Raw genomic sequence first — 19,791 nt, 5'->3', positions numbered from 1 at the left:
AGCAGAAGATATTAAGAGGAGGTGGCAAGAATGCACAGAAGAACTATAGAAAAATATCTTCACCACCCAGATACCCATGATTGTGTAATTACTCACCTGAGCCAGACATCCCAGAATGCGAAGTCAAGTGGGTCTTAGAGAGCATCACTATGAACAAAGCTAGTGGAGGTGATGGAATTCCAGTTGAGATATTTCAAATCCTAAAAGACGACTTTGTTAATGTGTTCTACTCACATTGTAATATATTACTTTATATACATTTTATGTTTCAGTAGTTCAGTTCAGTTCAGTAATATGCCAGCAAATTTAGAAAACTCAGCAGTGGCCACAGGACTGGAAAAGGTCAGTTTTCATTCCAATCCCAAAGAAAGGCAATGCCAAAGAATGTTCAAACTACCGCACAATTGCACTCATCTCACATGCTAGCAAAGTAATGCTCAAAATTCTCCAAGCCAGGCTTCAACAGTACATGAACCATGAACTTCCAGATGTTCAAGATGGATTTTAAAAAGGCAGAGGAACCAGAGATCAAATTGTCAACATCCACTGAATTATCAAAACAGCAAGAGAGTTCCAGAAAAACATCTACTGTTTATTGACTACAACAAAGACTTTGAGTCTGTGGATCACAACAAACTGCAGAAAATTCTGAAAGAGATGGGAATACCAGACCACCGTACTCCATCCTGAGAAATCTGTATGTAGTTCAAAAAGCAACAGTTGCTTTGTGGGGAGGGAGGTGGGAGGGGGGTTCATGTTTGGGAACGCATGTAAGAATTAAAGATTTTAAAATTTAAAAAAAAATTAAAAATAAAATAAAATAAAATAAAATATACAGGGGAAACTCTTAATGGGTACATAGATAAAAAATATTGATAATTGATGAAAGTGGGTGATGGATGCATGGAGGTTCATTATTTAACTTTATTGTTGTGACTACTTAAAATTTTCTATAATAATAAAACTTTTAAAAATAAACAACATTCTATTAAAAAAAAAAAGCAACAGTTGGAACTGGATATGTAATAACAAACTGGTTCCAAATTGGGAAAGAAGTAGTCAAGGCTATGTATTGCCACCCTGCTTATTTAACTTATATGTAGAGTATATTATGCAAAATGCTGGACTGGATGAAGCACAAACTGGAATCAGGACTTCTGGGAGAAATATCAATACCCTCAGATACACAGATGATACCACCCTGATGGCAGAAAGTGAAAAACTAAAGAGCCTTTTGATGAAAGTGAAGGCAGGTGGAGAAGGGGATAACAGAGGTTGAGATGGTTGGATGGCATCACCGACATGAGTTTGAGCAAACTCTGGGTGTTGGTGATGGACAGGGAAGACTGGTGTGCAGTAGTCCATGGGGTCTCAAAGAGCCAGACACGACTGAGTGACTGAACTGAACTGAACTGCTGAAACGTAAAATGTAAATAAAGTAACATATTACAAATTATTCCTTTTCCATATTCATCCAGTTTCGACCATTTTTGCCAATAGGTAATGACTATTATTGGACTTCTTAGGTGTTTCTAGTTATAAAGAATTCAGTTGCCAATGCAAGAGATGTAAGAGAGAGATGCAGGTTCCATCTCTGAGTCAGAAAGATCCCCTGGAGGAGGGCATGGCAACCCACCCCAGTATTCTTTCCTGGAGAATCTCATGGACAGAGGACCCTAATGGGCTACAGTCCATGGGGTCACAAAGAGTCCAACATGACTGGGAAGCTAAGCACATTGCCTGCGTGCATGCTAAGTTGCTTCAGTTGTTTCTTACTCTTTGTGACCTTAGGGACTATAACCTGCCATGGTCCTCCGTCCATGAGATTCTCCAGGAAAGAATACTGCAGTGGGTTATCATGCCCTCCTGCAGGGGATCTTCCCAACTTGGGGATTGAACCCAGGTCTTCTGCATTGCATTCTCTGCTGTCTGAGCCACTGGGGAAGCCCAAGCATAGTGGAGTGGGTAACCTATCCCTTCTCCAGGGGATCTTCCCGACCCAGGAATCCAACTAGGGCCTCCTGCATTACAGGCAGATTCTTTACCAGTTGAGCTACCAAGGATACATGCAATAACTATTATTAAAATTTTATGTCTCCTTATAAAGACCTTAAAAAACCTCTTGATGAAAGTGAAAGTGGAGAGTGAAAAAGTTGGCTTAAAGCTCAACGTTCAGAAAACAAAGATCATGGCATCCGGTCCCATCACTTCATGGCAAATAGATGGGGAAACAGTGTAAACAGTGTCAGACTTTATTCTTTTGGGCTCCAAAATCACTGCACGTGGTGATTGCAGCCATGAAATTAAAAGACTCTTACTCTTTGGAAGAAAAGTTATGAGCAACCTAGATAGCATATTCAAAAGCAGAGACATTACCCTGCCGACTAAGGTCCGTCTAGTCAAGGCTATGGTTTTTCCAGTGGTCTTGTATGGATGTGAAAGTTGGACTGTGAAGAAGGCTGAGCACAAAAGAATTGATACTTTTGAACTGTGGTGTTGGAGAAGACTCTTGAGAGTCCCCTGGACTGCAAGGAGATCCAACCAATCCATTCTGGAGATCAGCCCTGGGATTTCTTTGGAAGGAATGATGCTAAAGCTGAAACTCCAGTACTTTGGCCACCTCATGTGAAGAGTTGATTCATTGGAAAAGACTGTGATGCTGGGAGGGATTGGGGGCAGGTGGAGAAGGGGACAACAGAGGATAAGAAGGCTGGATGGCATCACTGACTCGATGGACATGAGTCTGAGTGAACTCTGGGAGATGGTGATAGATAGGGAGGCCTGGCGTGCTGCGATTCATGGGGTCGCAAAGAGTCGGACATGGCTGAGCAACTGAACTGAACTGAACTGATTGCATATATAACTCAGTGTGAATATATATTTTTCTTTCCCATTTTAGAAGTAGAGTTATAGGGTATACACTATCCTTCAATGTGATTTTTTCCTGCATTGGAGATGTTTCTATGTTAGGTGAAGTGCTGATTGGCTTACCATATTTTTAACATGCAATGAGATGAGCTCTAAAGGGAAAACTAATTTTTTGCACAAAATAAAGATACAACTTTACTGTTTTCTTAGTCATTCAAACTGAAATTTAAAAAAACCCTGCTAATTCCTGATAAAAATATTAATCCTACTTGTATAGAAATAATTAGTAATACAATTATACCTGATATGTGTCTCTTTTTTCAACCTGATAGGATTATTAACAATAAATTTAAAATATTAGTATTTCTGGCTTATTTCACATATGAATTTGTGGTACACACTCAATAATTTTTAAATTTTTTGTCTACAGAAAGTAGTTAATGGCAACAAATATAACCAAACATATCAATAAAGTACTTCATTGCATTGTATTTTCTCCCCTCAGAGATTTGTACTAACATACATTCTTTCACTTGACCTTATATGAAAATAGGCTGTTAATTATTCAACAAATATTTAGTGAGGGCATTAAACTACATTACTATTTCATTCCTTTCTCCTTCTTTCCAGAAAACTCTATAATTTCTGTGTGAATTTTTTTAAATTAAAGATATATGAGTAGGAAAAGACAATTTCTTAAGCAAATTTTAACTCGTTCTTTTTTTCATTTTTATTAATCTGAGGATATAAAAATGCTTAATAATTTCTCAATAAATTCTCAAAAGAGAATTTTTAATTAAATACTACATTAACCTAAAAGATGATACTAGTACATACTGAGAACTTTGGTTCCATATTCAGGAAACAGGTTTCGTCAGTATCTTCACAACAAAAAGGTCATAAGTAGTATCTAGAAGAGTGCGTGGCTCAGTTAAAGGGAAATGTCATTTGACTAGAACAATTTAATAAAATACATTATTATCCTCATACTTTCTTTTATATCTAGAATACTGAAATGAAAATGTCTAAAGCCATGGCAGACAAAATAAAGGCTTCCTTAAAGATGGCTGCATACTAATTACAAGGCCTGAGTATGCTGCCTACATGGCAAAAAAGGACTTTGCAGATATGATTAAGATTATAAACCTTGGGATGGGAAGCTTATCCTTGATTGCTCACATGGGCTCAATCTACACAAAGGAATTCCTGTGACTGCTAAAATTTGGAAAAGGCAAGGAAATGCATCACCCCTAGAGCCTCTAAAAAGGCACAGAGTCCTGCCAACACCTTGAGTTCAGTCCAATAAGACCTATGTTGGACTTCTAACCTACAGAAATATGATGTGATAAATTTGTGTTAAGACACTATATTTGTGGTAAGTTTTACAGGAGAAATAAAAAAGTAATACCTGAAGCATATGGGAGAATTAAAAATAAAACTGAAGGGTTCATTTATGTTTACCAAAAAAGTTTATGTTCTATAAACAGTCAAAAATTGAAGCTTCCATGAGGAATGCTTACTATGTTTTTAAGGACCAACTATGGAACACAAAAACTATGAATGTTAAAAAGAAAATCCACTATCAGTCACCTATAAAAGTATGCTAATTTTTATACTTCTTTTAGGGGTTACTTACCTCTGATCCCAAATATATGAACAGAATGTATGTCAAACAATTTTTTATGGTAACATTTTTCACATTCCTAGTACTCAAAGCATGTCAAACATAGAGTAGGTAATCAGCAAATAGTTGCTGAATAAATAAAAGAAGGAATAAGATTGGAGAATCAAGAGAAATAACCCAACAATTAATTGTTATCTGCATTTTATAATTCTAGAATATGCCATATATCTAAAACAGTAAAATTTCCCTCTTCACCACTGTTATTCCTATAGGAATATAAGTAATAAGGTAAAAAATGATATGAAATTAAAAAAGCTTCAATGTTCCTTTGAAATATAATCTAGTTTGTTCCTTAAGAGAGAATCACAATGGAGACCATGGGATAAAAACCCAATAGCTAAAATGCTTTGATGATGTAATGCAATAAACTGACAATATAATACTAGTGTACTGCAAAAGGAACTATTTCTAATTTAAAAGTTTTCTTATTTTTTAAATAACATCTGTCTCTGTCTAAAACTTAAACTTTTTAAGTTTATAATTTGTGGTAAAACTTTTATAAAAGATGTTAAATACATAAAGACAGCCTGGCAGTAAAAAATTAAATACCTTCATTTAATAACTGATAAATGAAAAAAAATAGCAATCTAACCTCCTAGGAGACCAGTTCCCTAATTCTGTTTATCCAGTTCTATTCTGGACAAATATTCTTGAATATAAAAGAAATTTCTGTAAAAAGAATGCAATAATTTTTAGTATAACAAAATTTAGGGCTAATTTAAATGCCCAACAATAAAAGATTCACTAGGGAAAATGGATCCTATCTTGAACATCATGTACTAAAACAAATATCATCTGAAAAAAAGCATGGAAAAGTTTAAACTTATATTGACTTTACTTTCAAACATTTATAGAAAAACAAATAGAAAGCAATATGCCAAGGTTTTACATATTAATTCATGGCATTACAGGCTATTTAATTGCATATTTTTATTATATTTTTCAAATTTTGATGTTATTTTAGAATCAGAAAAATCATTTCACAATGAAAAAGAAAATCCTAATGTAAACAATTCCAGTTGAGTTATATCAAATCCTAAAAGATGATGCTGTGAAAGTGCTGCACTCAGTATGCCAGCAAATTTGCAAAACTCAGCAGTGACCACAGGAATGGAAAAGGTCAGTTTTCATTCCAATCCCAAAGAAAAGCAATACCAAAGAATACACAACTACCACACAATTGCACTCACCTCACATGCTAGTAAAATAATGCTCAAAAATTTCCAAGCCAGGCTTCAACAATATATGAACCATGAACTTCCAGATGTTCAATCTGGTTTTAGAAAAGACAGAGGAATCCAAGATCAAATTGTCAACATCCACTGGGTCATTGAAAAAGCAAGAGAGTTCCAGAAAAACATCTATGTCTGCTTTATTGACTATGCCAAAGCCTTTGACTGTGTGGATCACAATAAACTGGAAAATTCTGAAAGAGATGGGAATACCAGACCACTTGACTTGCTTCTTGAGAAATCTATATTTAGGTCAGGAAGCAACAGTTAGAACTGGACATGGAACAACAGACTGGTTCCAAATAGGAAAAAGAGTAAGTCAAGGCTGTATATTGTCACCCCAGTTATTTAACTTCTATGCAGAGTACATCTTGAGAAACACTGGTCTGGAAGAAGCACAAGCTGGAATCACGATTGCCAGGAGAAATATCAATAACTTTATTTATGCAGATGACACCACCCTTATGGCAGAAAGTGAAGAAGAACTAAAAAGCCTCTTGATGAAAGTGAAAGAGGAGAGTGAAAAAGTTGCTTAAAGCTCAACATTCAGAAAACTAAGATCATGACATCTGGTCCCATCATTTCATGGGAAATAGATGGGGAAATCGTGGAAACAGTGGCTGACTTTATTTTTGGGGGCTCCAAAATCACTGCAGATGGTGACTGCAGCCATGAAATTAAAAGATGCTTACTCACTGGAAGGAAAGTTATGACCAACCTAGACAGCATATTGAAAAGCAGAGACATTACTTTGCCAGCAAAGGTCCATCTAGACAAGGCTATGGTTTTTCCAGTAGTCATGTATGGATGTGAGAGTTGGACTGTGAAGAAAGCTGAGTGCCGAAGAATTGATGCTTTTGAACTGTGGTGTTGGAGAAGACTCTTGAGAGTCCCTTGGACTGCAAGGAGATCCAACCAGTCCATCCTAAAGGAGATCAGTCCTGGGTGTTCATTGGAAGGACTGATGTTGAAGGTGAAACTCCAATACTTTGGCCACCTGACGCAAAGAGCTGATTCATTCCAGAAGACCCTGATGCTGGGAAAGATTGAGAGCAGGAGGAGAAGGAGACAACAAAGGATGAGATGGTTGGATGGCATCACCGACTCAATGGACATGAATTTGGGTAATCTCCGGGATTTGGTGGTGGACAGGGAGGCCTGGGGTGCTGCAGTCCATGGGATTGCAAAGAGTCGGACACAAGTGAGTGACTGAACTGAACTGAACTGAATGTAAACCAATCACTTCCTCATTATTTGCCATATCAAATGGTATAATTTTATGAATTCCACAAAAGCTTCTGAAGGAGTGGGCTGTTTTAAGCCCAATCAAGGCCTTTCCAAATGGCATCAAAGTACATTTTAGGTTAAACCTGAGGAATGAAATCTTCTTAAATAATTAAAATCAATAATAACTATTTGGAAATTGACTGTAGAGAATAAGTTAAAGATAAATATTTTACAAGTGAAAAGTCCTATTACTTTTGGCAAATTAGAGGAACTGTCCAGTATGGTGAAGTAATGAACTTCCTCAGAACAAGAAGTGTAGAAACAAAGGTTAGACATTAAAAGAAAAGATATTTTATGTATACGATCACTAATATTACCTAGATAGTGTTAAATGCCTGAATTACTTATGTACATATGTAATTCATACACTGTTTGCAGGTATTTAGGACAAAATTTCCCTAACTTTTTGAAACTAATCTGGGTAAAAATTAGGTTTATATATCACTGCAGGTCAAATAAATGGAATATATTGGCAGAATTATAACTTACTGTGGTAGCACAATGAATATCTTTCCATACTGTGGCTTCTCTGGAGAGATCAGAGGCTTCAAACAAATTATCAAAAATCACTTCCCCAATCATGTCATGTCTAGAAAATCTGTCAAAATCATACACACTGAAATGTAGTTTTCTGTTGCTTAGTTGATCATATGCTACAGGAAACTGAAAAGTTTCGTCAAACAGAGGATTTAAAGTCTTTCTGTGCACACGAGTCTGAAATTTCTTTTTCCTATCTGGAAGAAGATACATCTTCACATAAGGGTCAGAAGTTCCCATGAAGTCTTTAGCAGGGAGATCTAAGGCTTTGATAATTTTCACCACTAGAAGTTCATTTTCATAGTCATACTGGAGGGTGAAATTAAGCTTTCCACAGGTTTTGACATCTTCTTTCCTGTTGTCCTCAGAGTCCACTGATTTCTGTTTGTAGAGCTCTGGTTTTATTCTCCCAATGCTGGTTGTTGTTTCTCCTCTTTGTAAAATGGGTTCTGTGCCCATGCCAAAATCAACACTGGAAACCTGCATTTGCCTTGGTAGGTGTCTTCTGAAGGAATTGTGTCTGTATACATATACATATATATATACACAAAAAAATCATTTAGGTAGATTGTTTTGATAATAATGTTATATACAGTGGCATAAAAACTCTTCCCCACACCCATGATGATGAAGTATTCTATCGACAGCAATAAACAGATGGACACAAACACATATACACACAGTACTTTTGAAAAACCAGGGATGAAGTAGTCAAAGAAAAAATCTCCTAAAATGATAGAAACACCTAAAACACACAAATGAACAATTTACAAGTTCTTGGTATTTTTACTTACCATCATAAGCACAATTACAAAGAAAGAGGATTACCAAAAAAAGTTCAATATTATATAAAATGTTATAAATGTTGTCAATTACTTGGGTGCATCAAGATGTACACATTATGTAAACAAATCATTCAGATGAATGGTTTCTTTCATCTGGATATTTTGGTCCTATGAATTTTCATTTTAGTGTCAATATTAAAGACATAAGTCCACGTGTTCTTACACTGTGTTATTTCTAACATTTAACCAAATTAATGTTTACTTTTCAAAATATATATAATTATGACAGCCAAAATGAGTACATTTTACTTTTTTCAACATAGAGTGGCTTCAGAAACTCTTAAATCTCTTAAATTGAGATTAGAATTTTAGAACTTGGGGTTAAATAATAGTTCTTTAAATTCAAACTGAATTCCATATACTCAGTTACTGTTTATCTCATCAACATTTCCAGGACATATATATCATTTATCAATATATATATTATATATATATATATATCAGCTTATTAATTGTCACCTAACTGTGACTTGCATTAAGATCTGATTCTCATACTTTCTCCATGATTTCTAGCATGAGCTATGTCAACTTCTGTGTTTCCTTAAGGTCTAGTTCCAGGTTTTCTGTTCTTTTTTCAGTCACTCCATTAGACTAATAATCAGTTCCTGAGCTACAATTACTATGTTAAATCTGATGATTCCCAGAGATTCCTGAGATATAGATATACCTCATATAGACAAAAATTTAGTTCCATATCTCTTTGTCTTCAAGGGGGATTTCTAAACAAATGTCCTAATTTTTCCCCAAAGTCAAGCAAATTCATTATTTTCTCTATTTTTCTTTCAAATCTGTTATCTCTTCTATAATCTCTTATAACAGCTCTAACAGTTTTATCAATCATTTATGCTTGGAATCCTGCAGTATGCTTTGAATCACCTTTCCTTTAATTCATGGGCTTTGCTCAATTTTCTAACTCCTGTTGATCTGCTGCTTTGAGACATCTCATATAATTGCCCATTCTGCTTCATTTCCATTGCTATTCAGTCCAGATTCTTATCACCTCATACTTTGCTTTCTACAGTAGCCTTCAGTTTGGCTTTCCTTCTTTCGGCTCTCTCTTACACTCAATAGCTCTCCAGCACTTATGTCAAGATCCTTTGCTCATGTCATTATATCTTTTTTCACTTGATCAAAATTGAAAAATTATTTCTATACAAAAACAAACTAGGACTACTTTATCTCAGATGAGGAAATTTGCTCCTAATTAAACTATACTAAATTCAAAACTAAAATAATTCAATATTTTAGTTTCAGTATTTGAGTATAAATATAAAAGTCTTTACTGACTGACTTAAAGCTTGAAGTGGTCTGCTTCCTCAGATTGATCTCGTTTTAATGCGTTGAACACGCTATAAAATATATTTTAATCTTGACTCTATTCCAGATAGATCAGGGGCTTAAATTAGGGTCACAAATCATCAGGAAATAATAAGAGTTTTAAAAGGAATACAGGTAGTATATATTGCTGTGAATTATTAAATAGATCTAATATAGCCCACTTTATACATTCAACATTCTTAAGAGATTTGGAATACTTACTAAACAGTCTAATGTTTCTGCCAAAGTCACTTTCACTTATGCAGCAATTTAATTGTTTTTTTAATTTTTGCAAGCAAAAACCCCCACAAATTTTTTTCTTATTGTTTATAAATTGATCCATAATTTCACCTCCCTTATGCTTTTCAATAAAATTTAATCTTCTGTCCTCCCCCTAAAAAATCAGTTATTTGTTTCTTATGTCACTGAATATAACTGTGCAGCTGTAAGCCCCTTGTAACAGGAATCAAAAAAGTAGTAAGATTTTCATTCTAGTAAGCCAGTACCCTAATTATAGAGCAAATAGTGCCTGTTCTAAGTCAGAGTTTAGCTAGTCAGCTAGGAGAAGCTTTAATTATTACAATGTTAAAGCATTGTCATGACACACAGATCTTCTTCATCGCATTTTTTTTCTCCTTTGGAATGATAGAGGTAAGTGGCTATTTAGTCTCAAACAAATATCCAACCAATTAAAGTACAAGCAATTAGACTGCTACAGACCCCACTCTTAACGTTCAAACCTAAGAAGACACCACATAAATACCCCTCCAGATGGAGAAGGAAAAGTTCTACCCATCTTGCCTGGAACATCCAAGGGTAGCTACTAAATATAGTCAATATTACATAATGTAATAGGAACAAATGTAATCAATATGACAATTTTAAAATATTATTTTACCAACAGTTCTTTTCTTTCAAACAAAATCAGAGACCAGAAGTTGAATACGTATGGACAGAATCTCTTTGGGTGACAGGTGAGTAGAGTCCTGGAATCCCACTGGAAACCATGCCAATATTTCCCACTATCCAAGCAAAAGCACTTGAAGAGGATTACACTGAGATGAGATTTTTAAAATGCTGCACTTGAAATCAGACAATAGTTTGGTCCCAGCTTTCCTATGAAGTGAGCAACTTTGGACAAGTCACTTCACCTTTTGAACTTTATTTCCCTCATCCATGCTGCTGATCAGTTGCTTTCAGTCATGCCTGGTTCTTTGAGAAACTATGGCCTGTCACCCACGAGGATCCTCTGTCCATGGGGTTCTCCAGGCAAGGATACTGGTGTAGGTTACCATTTCCTCTCCAGGGAATCCCGACCCAGGTATCAAACCCATGTCTCTTACAATGTATTGTTCTTCATCCTGCTCACAGCGCCAATTGTCTTGCTGTATCTCACTGTGCACACTGTTTGCTGAAACCATGATAAGCAAGGCGAGAGTTAAGAGACTGGAAGAAAATGTGAGGAGTCTAGCAACTGTAGACCTGTTTATTCTCTCCTGACTGGTGCAGCAGCCATAGCAGACACAACATAACTGCACACAACCCTTCTTTCTTGTCTTCCATTATCACTTTCACACCAATGCCCCTGAATACACCACTCCAGGCTCTAAAAAGTTCAAGTCAACAGATCATATCCATAATATTGTAAAGTAATTAGCCTCCAATTAAAATAAATTTATATAAAAAAAGATCATATCCCCATTAACACTTATTGTGAGTCATTTTCAGTTCAGTCACTCAGTTGTGTCCAACTCTTTGTGACCCCATGGACTGTAGCACACCAGGCTTCCCTGTCTATCACCAACACCTGGAGCTAGCTCAAATTTATGTCCATTGAGTTGATGAATCCATCTAACTATCTCATCCTCTGTCACCTCCATCTCTTCCTGCTGTCAATATTTCCCACCATCAGAGTCTTTTCCAGTGAGTCAGGTCTTTGCATCAGGTGGCTGAAGTGTTGGAGCTGCAGATCAGTATCAGTCCTCCCAGGGAATATTCAGAGTTGATTTCCTTTAGGATTGACTGGTTTGATCTCCTTGCTATTCAAGGAACTCTCAAGAATCTTCTCCAGAACCACAATTTCAAAGCATTAATTCTTCAGTGCTCAGCCTTTTTATCGTCCAACTTTCATACCTGTACATGACTGTTGGAAAAACCATAGCTTTGACTATAGGGACTTTGTCAGCAAAGTGATGTCTCTGCTTTTAAAAATGCTGTCTAGGTTTGTCATAACTTTCCTTCCAAGGAGCAAACATCTTTGAATTTCATTACTGCAGTCACTATCCGCAGAGATTTTGGAGCCCAAGAAAATAAAGGATATCACTGTTTCCATGTTTTGCCCATTTATTTGCCATGAAGTGATGGGACCAGATGCCATGATCTTAGTTTTCTAAATGTTGAGTTTTAAGTCAGCATTTTTGCTCTCCTATTTCACCTTCATCAAGGCCTTTTAGGTTCCATTTATCTTTCTGCTGCTACGGTGTCATCTACATATCTGAGGTTATTGCTATTTCTCCCAAAAACCTTGATTCCAGTTTGTATTTCATCCAGCCTGGCATTTCACATCAGGTACTCTGTGTATCAGTTAAGTAAGTAGGGTGACAATATACAACCTTGATGCACTCCTGTCGCAATTTTCAACCAGTCCATGGTACCACATTTGGTTCTAACTGTTACTTCCTGGCCTGCATACAAGTTGCTCAGGAGGTAGGTAAGGTGGTCTTTTATTCTCATTTCTTTAAGAATTTTCCACAGTTTGTTGTGATCCACACAGTGAAAGGCTTTATTGTAGTCAGTGAAGAAGTAGTTGTTTTCCTGGATTTGCTTGCTTTTTCTATGATCCAGTAAATGTTGGCAATTTGATCTTTGGTTCCTCTGCCTTTTCTAAATTCAGCTTAAGCATGTGGAACTTCTCAGTTTACATACTGTTGAAGCCTCAGTTCAGTTCAGCCGATCAGTACTGTCCAGCCCTTCATGACCCCATGAACCACAGCACGCCAGGCTCCCCATCCATCACCAAACCCTGCAGTCGCCCCAAACCAATGTCCATTGAGTCAGTGATGCTATCCAACAATCTCATCCTCTGTCATCCCCTTCTCCTCCTGCCCTCAATCCTTCACAGCATCAGGGTCTTTTCCAGCTCTTCACATCAGGTGGCCAAAGTATTGGAGTTTCAGCTTCAACATCAGTCCTTCCAGTGAACACCCAGGACTGCTCTCCTTTAGGATGGACTGGTTGGATCTCCTTGCAGTCCAAGGGACTCTCAAGAGTCTTCTCCAACACCACAGTTCAAAAGCATCAATTCTTCAGTGCTCAGCTTTCTTTATAGTCCAACTCTCACATCCATACATGACCACTGGAAAAACCATAGCCTTGACTAGACGGACCTTTGTTGACAAAGTAATGTTTCTGTTTTTTAATATGCTGTCTAGGTTGGTCATAACTTTCCTTCCAAGAACTAAGCGTCTTTTAATTTCATGGCTGCAATCACCATCTGCAGTGATTCTGGAGCCCAGAAAAATAAAGTGAGTCACTGTTTCCACTGTTTTCCTATCAATTTGCTATGAAATGATGGGACCGGATGTCATGATGTTAGTTTTCTGAATTTTGAGCTTCAAGGCAACTTTTTCACTCTACACTTTCACTTTCATCAAGAGGCTCTTTGGTTTTTCTTCACTTTCTGCCATAAGGGTGGTGTCATCTGCATATCTGAGGTTATTGATATTTCTCCTGGCAATCTTGATTCCAGTTTGTGCTTCCTACAGCCCAGCATTTCTCATGATGTACTCTGCATATAAGTTAAATAAGCAGGGTGACAATATACAGCCTTGATGTACTCCTTTTCCTATTTGGAACCAGTCTGTTGTTCCATGTCCAGTTCTAACTGTTGCTTCCTGACCTAAATATAGATTTCTCAAGAAGCAGGTCAAGTGGTCTGGTATTCCCATCTTTAAGAATTTTCCACAGTTTATCGTGATCCACACAGTCAAAGGCTTTGGAATAGTCAACAAAGCAGACATAGATGTTTTTCTGGAACTCTCTTGCTGTTTCCATGATCCAGCAGATGTTGGCAATTTGATCTCTGATTCCTCTGCCTTTTCTAAAACCAGCTTGAACATCAGGAAATTCATGGTTCACATACTGATGAAGCCTGGCTTGGGGAATTTTAAGTATTACTATACTAGCATGTGAAATGAGTCCAAGCATTCTTTGGCATTGCCTTTCTTTGGGACTGGAATGAAAACTGACCTTTTTCAGTCCTGTGGCCACTGCTGAGTTTTCCAAATTTGCTGGCTTATTGAGTGCAGCACGTTCACAACATCATCTTTCAGAATTTGAAATAGCTCAACTGGAATTCCATCACCTTCACTAGCTGTGTTTGTAGTGATGCTTCCTAAGGCCACTTGATTTCACATTCCAGGATAGCTGGCTCTAGGTGAGTGATCACACCATTGTGATTATTTGAGTTGTGAAGATCTTTTTTGTATAATTCTTCTCTGTATTCTTGCTACCTCTTCTTAACATCTTCTGCTTCTGTTAGGTCCATACAATTTCTGTCCTTTATTGAGCCCATCTTTGCATAAAATGTTCCCTTGGCATCTCTAATTTTCTTGAAGCGATCTCTAATCTTTCCCATTCTATAATTTTTCTTTATTTCTTTGCATTGATCTCTGAGGAAGGCTTTCTTATCTCTCCTTGCTATTCCTTGGAATTCTGCATTCAAATGTGTATATCTTTCTTTTTCTCCTTTGCTTTTTGCTTCCCTTCTTTTCACAGCCATTTGTAAGGCCTCCTCAGACAGCCATTTTACTTTTTTGCATTTCTTTTTCTTGGGTCTTGATTCCTGTCTTCTGTACAATGCCACGAACCTCTGTCCATAGTTCATCAGGCACTCTATCTATCAGATCTAGTCCTTATTTCTCACTTCCACTGTATAGTCATAAGGTATTTGATTTAGGTCATAACTGAATGGTCTAGTGTTTTTCTCCACTTTATTCAACTTCAGTCTGAATCTGGTAATAAGAAGTTCATGATCTGAGCCACAGTCAGCTCCTGGTCTTGTTTTTGCTGACTGCATAGAGCTTCTCCATCTTTGGCTGCAAAGAATATAATCAATCTGATTTCGGTGTTGACCATCTGGTGATGTCCATGTGTAGAGTCTCCTCTTGTGTTGTTGGAAGAGGGTGTTTGCTATGACCAGTGCGTTCTCTTGCCAGAACTCTATTAACCTTGCCCTGCTTCATTATGTACTCCAGGGCCAAATTTGTCTGTTACTCCAGGTGTTTCTTGACTTCCTACTTTTGCATTCCAGTCCCCTATAATGAAAAGGACATCTTTTGGGGGGTGTTAGTTCTAGAAGGTCCTGTGGGTCTTCATAGAACCGTTCAACTTCAGCTTCTTCAGCATTACTGGTAGGGGCATAGACTTGGATTACTGTGATATTGAATGGTTTTCCTTGGAAATGAACAGAGATCATTCTGTCGTTTTTGAGATTGCATCCAAGTACTGCATTTCAGACTCTCTTGTTGACTATGATGGCTACTCCATTTCTTCTAAGGGATTCCTGCCCACAGTAGTAGATATAATGGTCATCTGAGTTAAATTCATCTATTCCAGTCCATTTTAGTTCGCTGATTCCTAGAATGTCGATGTTCACTCTTGTCATTTCCTGTTTGATCACTTCCAATTTGCCTTGATTCATGGACCTAACCTATTGTAAAGAGCAATATTGCTGTTTACAGCATGGAACCTTGCTTCTATCACCAGTCCCATCCCCAATTGAGTGTTGTTTTTGCTTTGGCTTCATCCCTTTATTCTTTCTGGAGTTATTTCTCCCCTGATCTCCAGTAGCATATTGGGCACCTACCAATCGGGGGAGTTCACCTTTCAGTGGCCTATCTTTTTGCCTTTTCATACTGTTGCTTCAAGGATTTTGAGCATTACCTTGCTAGCATGTGAAATGAGCCCCACTGTGCAGTGGTTCCCTTCTTTATTCAGCTCAATTCCATTGTTAATCATTAGAGTCACTCTCATGCATATATTCTCAGTTTTCTTGCTGCTCTCTATCTTCTTCGTGGTAGGGCAAAACCACAGTCCTAGCTGAATTCAACTTTCCACCATTTCTACACCTGTACATGTATAAATGAATAAGCTAAAGATAAACATAAACAGCTTTCAATGTTCATTTTAAATTCATGACCACATTCCTCATTAGACCCTAACACTGAACAGCAAAACATTCTCACTCTCAATTTCCACCTTCTCATTTATTCAAATTTGTGTCACCATCCTTATTCCCAATCTCACTTCCCATTTCACTAACTTCCCATTTCACTATGGGGCCTTAATTCCCATTTCACTAATGAAGTTGAAGCAAAAAGCAGAAACCTTTCACCTCATCAACTCTGTTATCAGTATCTGTATATATATTATTCTACCTTTCTGATTGCTAAAAGATTAATCATCCATGTTGTTCAGTTCAGATTAGTTACTCAGTCATGTCTGACTCCTTGCAACCCCATGGACTGCAGCACACCAGGTTTCCCTATCAATAACGAACTCTTGGAGCTTGCTCAAACTCATGTTCATTGAGTCGGTGATCCCATCCAACTATCTCATCCTCTGTGTTTCCCTTCTCCTCCTGCCTACAATTTTTTCCAGCATCGGAGTCTTTTCCAATGAGTCAGTTCTTCTCATTAGGTAGCCAAAGTATTGGAATTTCAGCTTCGGCATCAGTCCTTCCAATAAATTTTCAGGACTGATTTCCTTTAGGCTTAACTGTTTGGATCTCCTTGCAGTCCAAGGGACTCTCAGGAGTCTTCTCCAACACCACAGTTCAAAAGCATCAGTTCCTTGGCACTCAGCTTTCTTTATAGTCAACTCTCACATCCATATATGACTACTGGAAAAACCATAGCCTTGACTAGATGGACCTTTGTCAGCAAAGTAATGTCTCTGTTTTTTAATATACTGTCTAAGCTGGTCATAACTTTTCTTCCAAGGAGCATCTTTCAATTTCATGGCTGCAGTCACCATTTGCAGTGATTTTGGAGCCGAAGAAAATAAAGTCTGACACTGTTTCCATTGTTTTCCCATCTTTGCCATGAAGTGATTGGACCAGGTGTCATGATCTTAATTTTCTGAACGTTGAGTTTTAAGTCAGCTTTTTCACTCTCCTCTCTCATTTTCATCAAGAGGCTCTTTAGTTCTTCGTTTTCTGCCATAAGGGTGGTGTCATCTGTGTATCTGAGGTTATTGATATTTCTCCCAGAAATCTTGATTCCAGCTTGTGCTTCATCCAGTCTGGCATCCTGCATGATGCACTCTGCATATAAGTTAAATAAGGAAGGTGACAATATGCAACTTTGATGTACTCCTTTCCTGATTTGGAACCAGTCTGGTGTTCCATGTCTGCTTTCAAATGTTGCTTCTTGACCTGCATACAGATTTCTCAGGAGGCAGGTAAGGTTGTTGCTCTTTTGATGTCCAATGAATGTTGGCAATTTGCTCTCTGGTTCTTCTGCTTTTTTGAAATCCAGCTTGAATACTGGGAAGTTCATTGTTCATGTTCTGTTGAAGCCTGACTTGGAGAATTTTGCATATTACTTTGCTAGCGTGTGAGATGAGTAAAATTGTGCAGTAGTTTGAACATTCTTTGGCATTGACTTTCTTTGGGATTGGAATAAAATTGATCTTTTCCAGTCCTGTGGCCACTGCTGAGTTTTCTAAACTTGCTGGCATATTGAGTGCAGTACTTTAACAGCATCATCTTTTAGGATTTGAAATATTTCAACTGGTATTCCATCACCTCCACTAGCTTTGTTCTTAGTGATGCTTCCTAAGGCCCACTTGACATTCCAGAATGTCTGGCTCTAGGTAAGAGATCACACCCATGCTGTTATCTAAAGCCAGTTTGTCCACTTGTATACTAATTCCCATTTTCTCTCAGGTCATTTTAAAGATTGCTCCTCTTTGATTCCTGCATTATTAATGCCTCTTTACCAGATTATAACCACCAGCACAAGAGGATACTGTTATATCTGCTATCTTAAAGGAATTTTCTGAACCCACTTCCTCTGTCTGTACTGCTGTTTCTCTAACATGTTTGCAGCCAAACTCCTTGAAAGAGTTGAAGATAGTTCGTTCACTATCCAATTTATCTCTTTCCATTCTGTGCAAACACATGTTAATTAGATTTTCACACACCAGTTCTGACATAACTGCTTTTGAAAATGTCCATAATATCTCCTCCATGTTACTAAACTCAGCTTAATCCTTGGTTGTTTACCTATTCTCTTCACACGGCTTTCAGACTGTACTCTCCTGGGTTTCCTTCTGCTTTACTAGTCTTTACTTCCCAGTCTACTCTGTTTTTCCTGATGACTTAACATTGAAGTACTTTGGGGATTCATCCCTTGTTTTCTCTTTCTTTCTTTTTTTTTTTTTTTGGTGAAATTTTTTTTTAAATTTTTTTGGGGGGGAGAAAACTTTTTTAATTTTTTTTTTTTTACTTTACAATATTGTATTGGTTTTGCCATGATGCTTGGGGCTGGTGCACTGGGATGACTGAGAGGGATGGTATGGGGAGGGAGGTGGAAGGGGGGTTCAGGATTGGGAACACTTGTACACCCGTGGTGGATTCATGTTTTCTCTTTCTTATATACACTCACCTCTTTGATAATAATATCTCCTGAGTTTGAACATCAGCTCTATATGGATTCCAAATTTAAGTACATAACACAAATTTCTCCAGAGTTTCAGAGTCATTATCTAGTTGCCCATTCAATTTTTCAACTAAGATTTCAAACAAAATCCTTAAACAAAACAGGTCCATATTTCCTGTTCTTGGCTCTCAGACTCACTCCATTCCCAGTCTCATCTTTATCAATTTTATATTTCCAGATGCTCAGGTTGAAACATTGAAGTCAGTCTTGACTTCCTCTTTTTACTCATATGCCCAAGATAATGTGTCATATTCTGTTTGTTCTATCTTCAAAATACAGTCTGAATCCAGCCAGAAGATGTATATATAGTTTGCTGAGTTTCGCCACTGCTGAGCAAACTGCAAACTCACCTGTGGCCACAGGACTGGAAAAGATCAGTTTTCATTCCAATCCAAAAAAGGCAATGCCAAAGAATGTTCAAACTAATGTATAATTACACTCATCTCACACGCTAGCAAAGTAATATGCAAAATTCTCCAAGCCAGCCTTCAACAAAACATAAACTGTGATTTTCCAGATGGTCAAGAAGGATTTCAAAAAATCAAAGGAACCAGAGATCAAATTGCCAACATCTGTTGGAACATCAAAAAAGCAAAAGAGTTCCAGTAAAACATCTACTTCTGCTTTATTGAGTATGCCAAAGCATTTGACTGTATGGATCACAACAAACTGTGGAAAATTCTTCAAGAAATGGGAATACCAGACCACCTTCCTGGGCTCCTGAGAAATCTGTATGCAGGTCAAGAAGCAACATTTGAAAGCAGACATGGAACACCAGACTGGTTCCAAATCAGGAAAGGAGTACATCAAAGTTGCATATTGTCACCTTCCTTATTTAACTTATACGCAGAGTACATCATGTAAAATGCCAGACTGGATGAAGCACAAGCTGGAATCAAGATTTCTGGGAGAAATATCAATAACCTCAGATACACAGATGACACCATCCTTATGGCAGAAAGCGAAAAACTAAAGAGCCTCTTGATGAAAATGAGAGAGGAGAGTGAAACAGCTGACTTAAAACTCAACGTTCAGAAAACTAAGATCATGACACCTGGTCCCATCACTTCATGGCAAAGATGGGAAAACAATGGAAACAGTGTCAGACTTTATTTTCTTTGGCTCCAAAATCACTGCAAATGGTGACTGCAGTCATGAGATTAAAAGACAGTTGCTCTTAGGAAGAAAAGCTATGACCAGCCTAGACAGTATATTAAAAAACAGAGACATTACTTTGCTGACAAAGGTCCATCTAGTCAAGGCTATGGTTTTTCCAGTAGTCATATATGGATGTGAGA

The 19,791-nt window shown here is 37.4% G+C and overlaps 1 protein-coding gene across 1 annotated transcript in view; it reads right to left on the bottom strand.

Moving 5' to 3' along the window:
- SYT10 (synaptotagmin 10) overlaps window positions 1-19,791 on the bottom strand; it is a 114,425-nt gene that overhangs the window by 45,180 nt on the left and 49,454 nt on the right. The window contains exon 3 of the mRNA XM_005680681.3: window positions 7,561-8,128. Coding sequence (XP_005680738.1) covers window positions 7,561-8,128 — 568 coding nt within the window. The remainder of the gene's footprint in view (window positions 1-7,560; window positions 8,129-19,791) is intronic.

Source organism: Capra hircus, chromosome 5, assembly GCF_001704415.2.
Source record: "Capra hircus breed San Clemente chromosome 5, ASM170441v1, whole genome shotgun sequence".
NCBI classification, from domain to species: Eukaryota; Metazoa; Chordata; class Mammalia; order Artiodactyla; family Bovidae; genus Capra; species Capra hircus.
The sequence above is the reverse complement of the archived record's forward strand: the minus strand, read 5'-3'. Positions and strand labels throughout refer to the sequence as shown.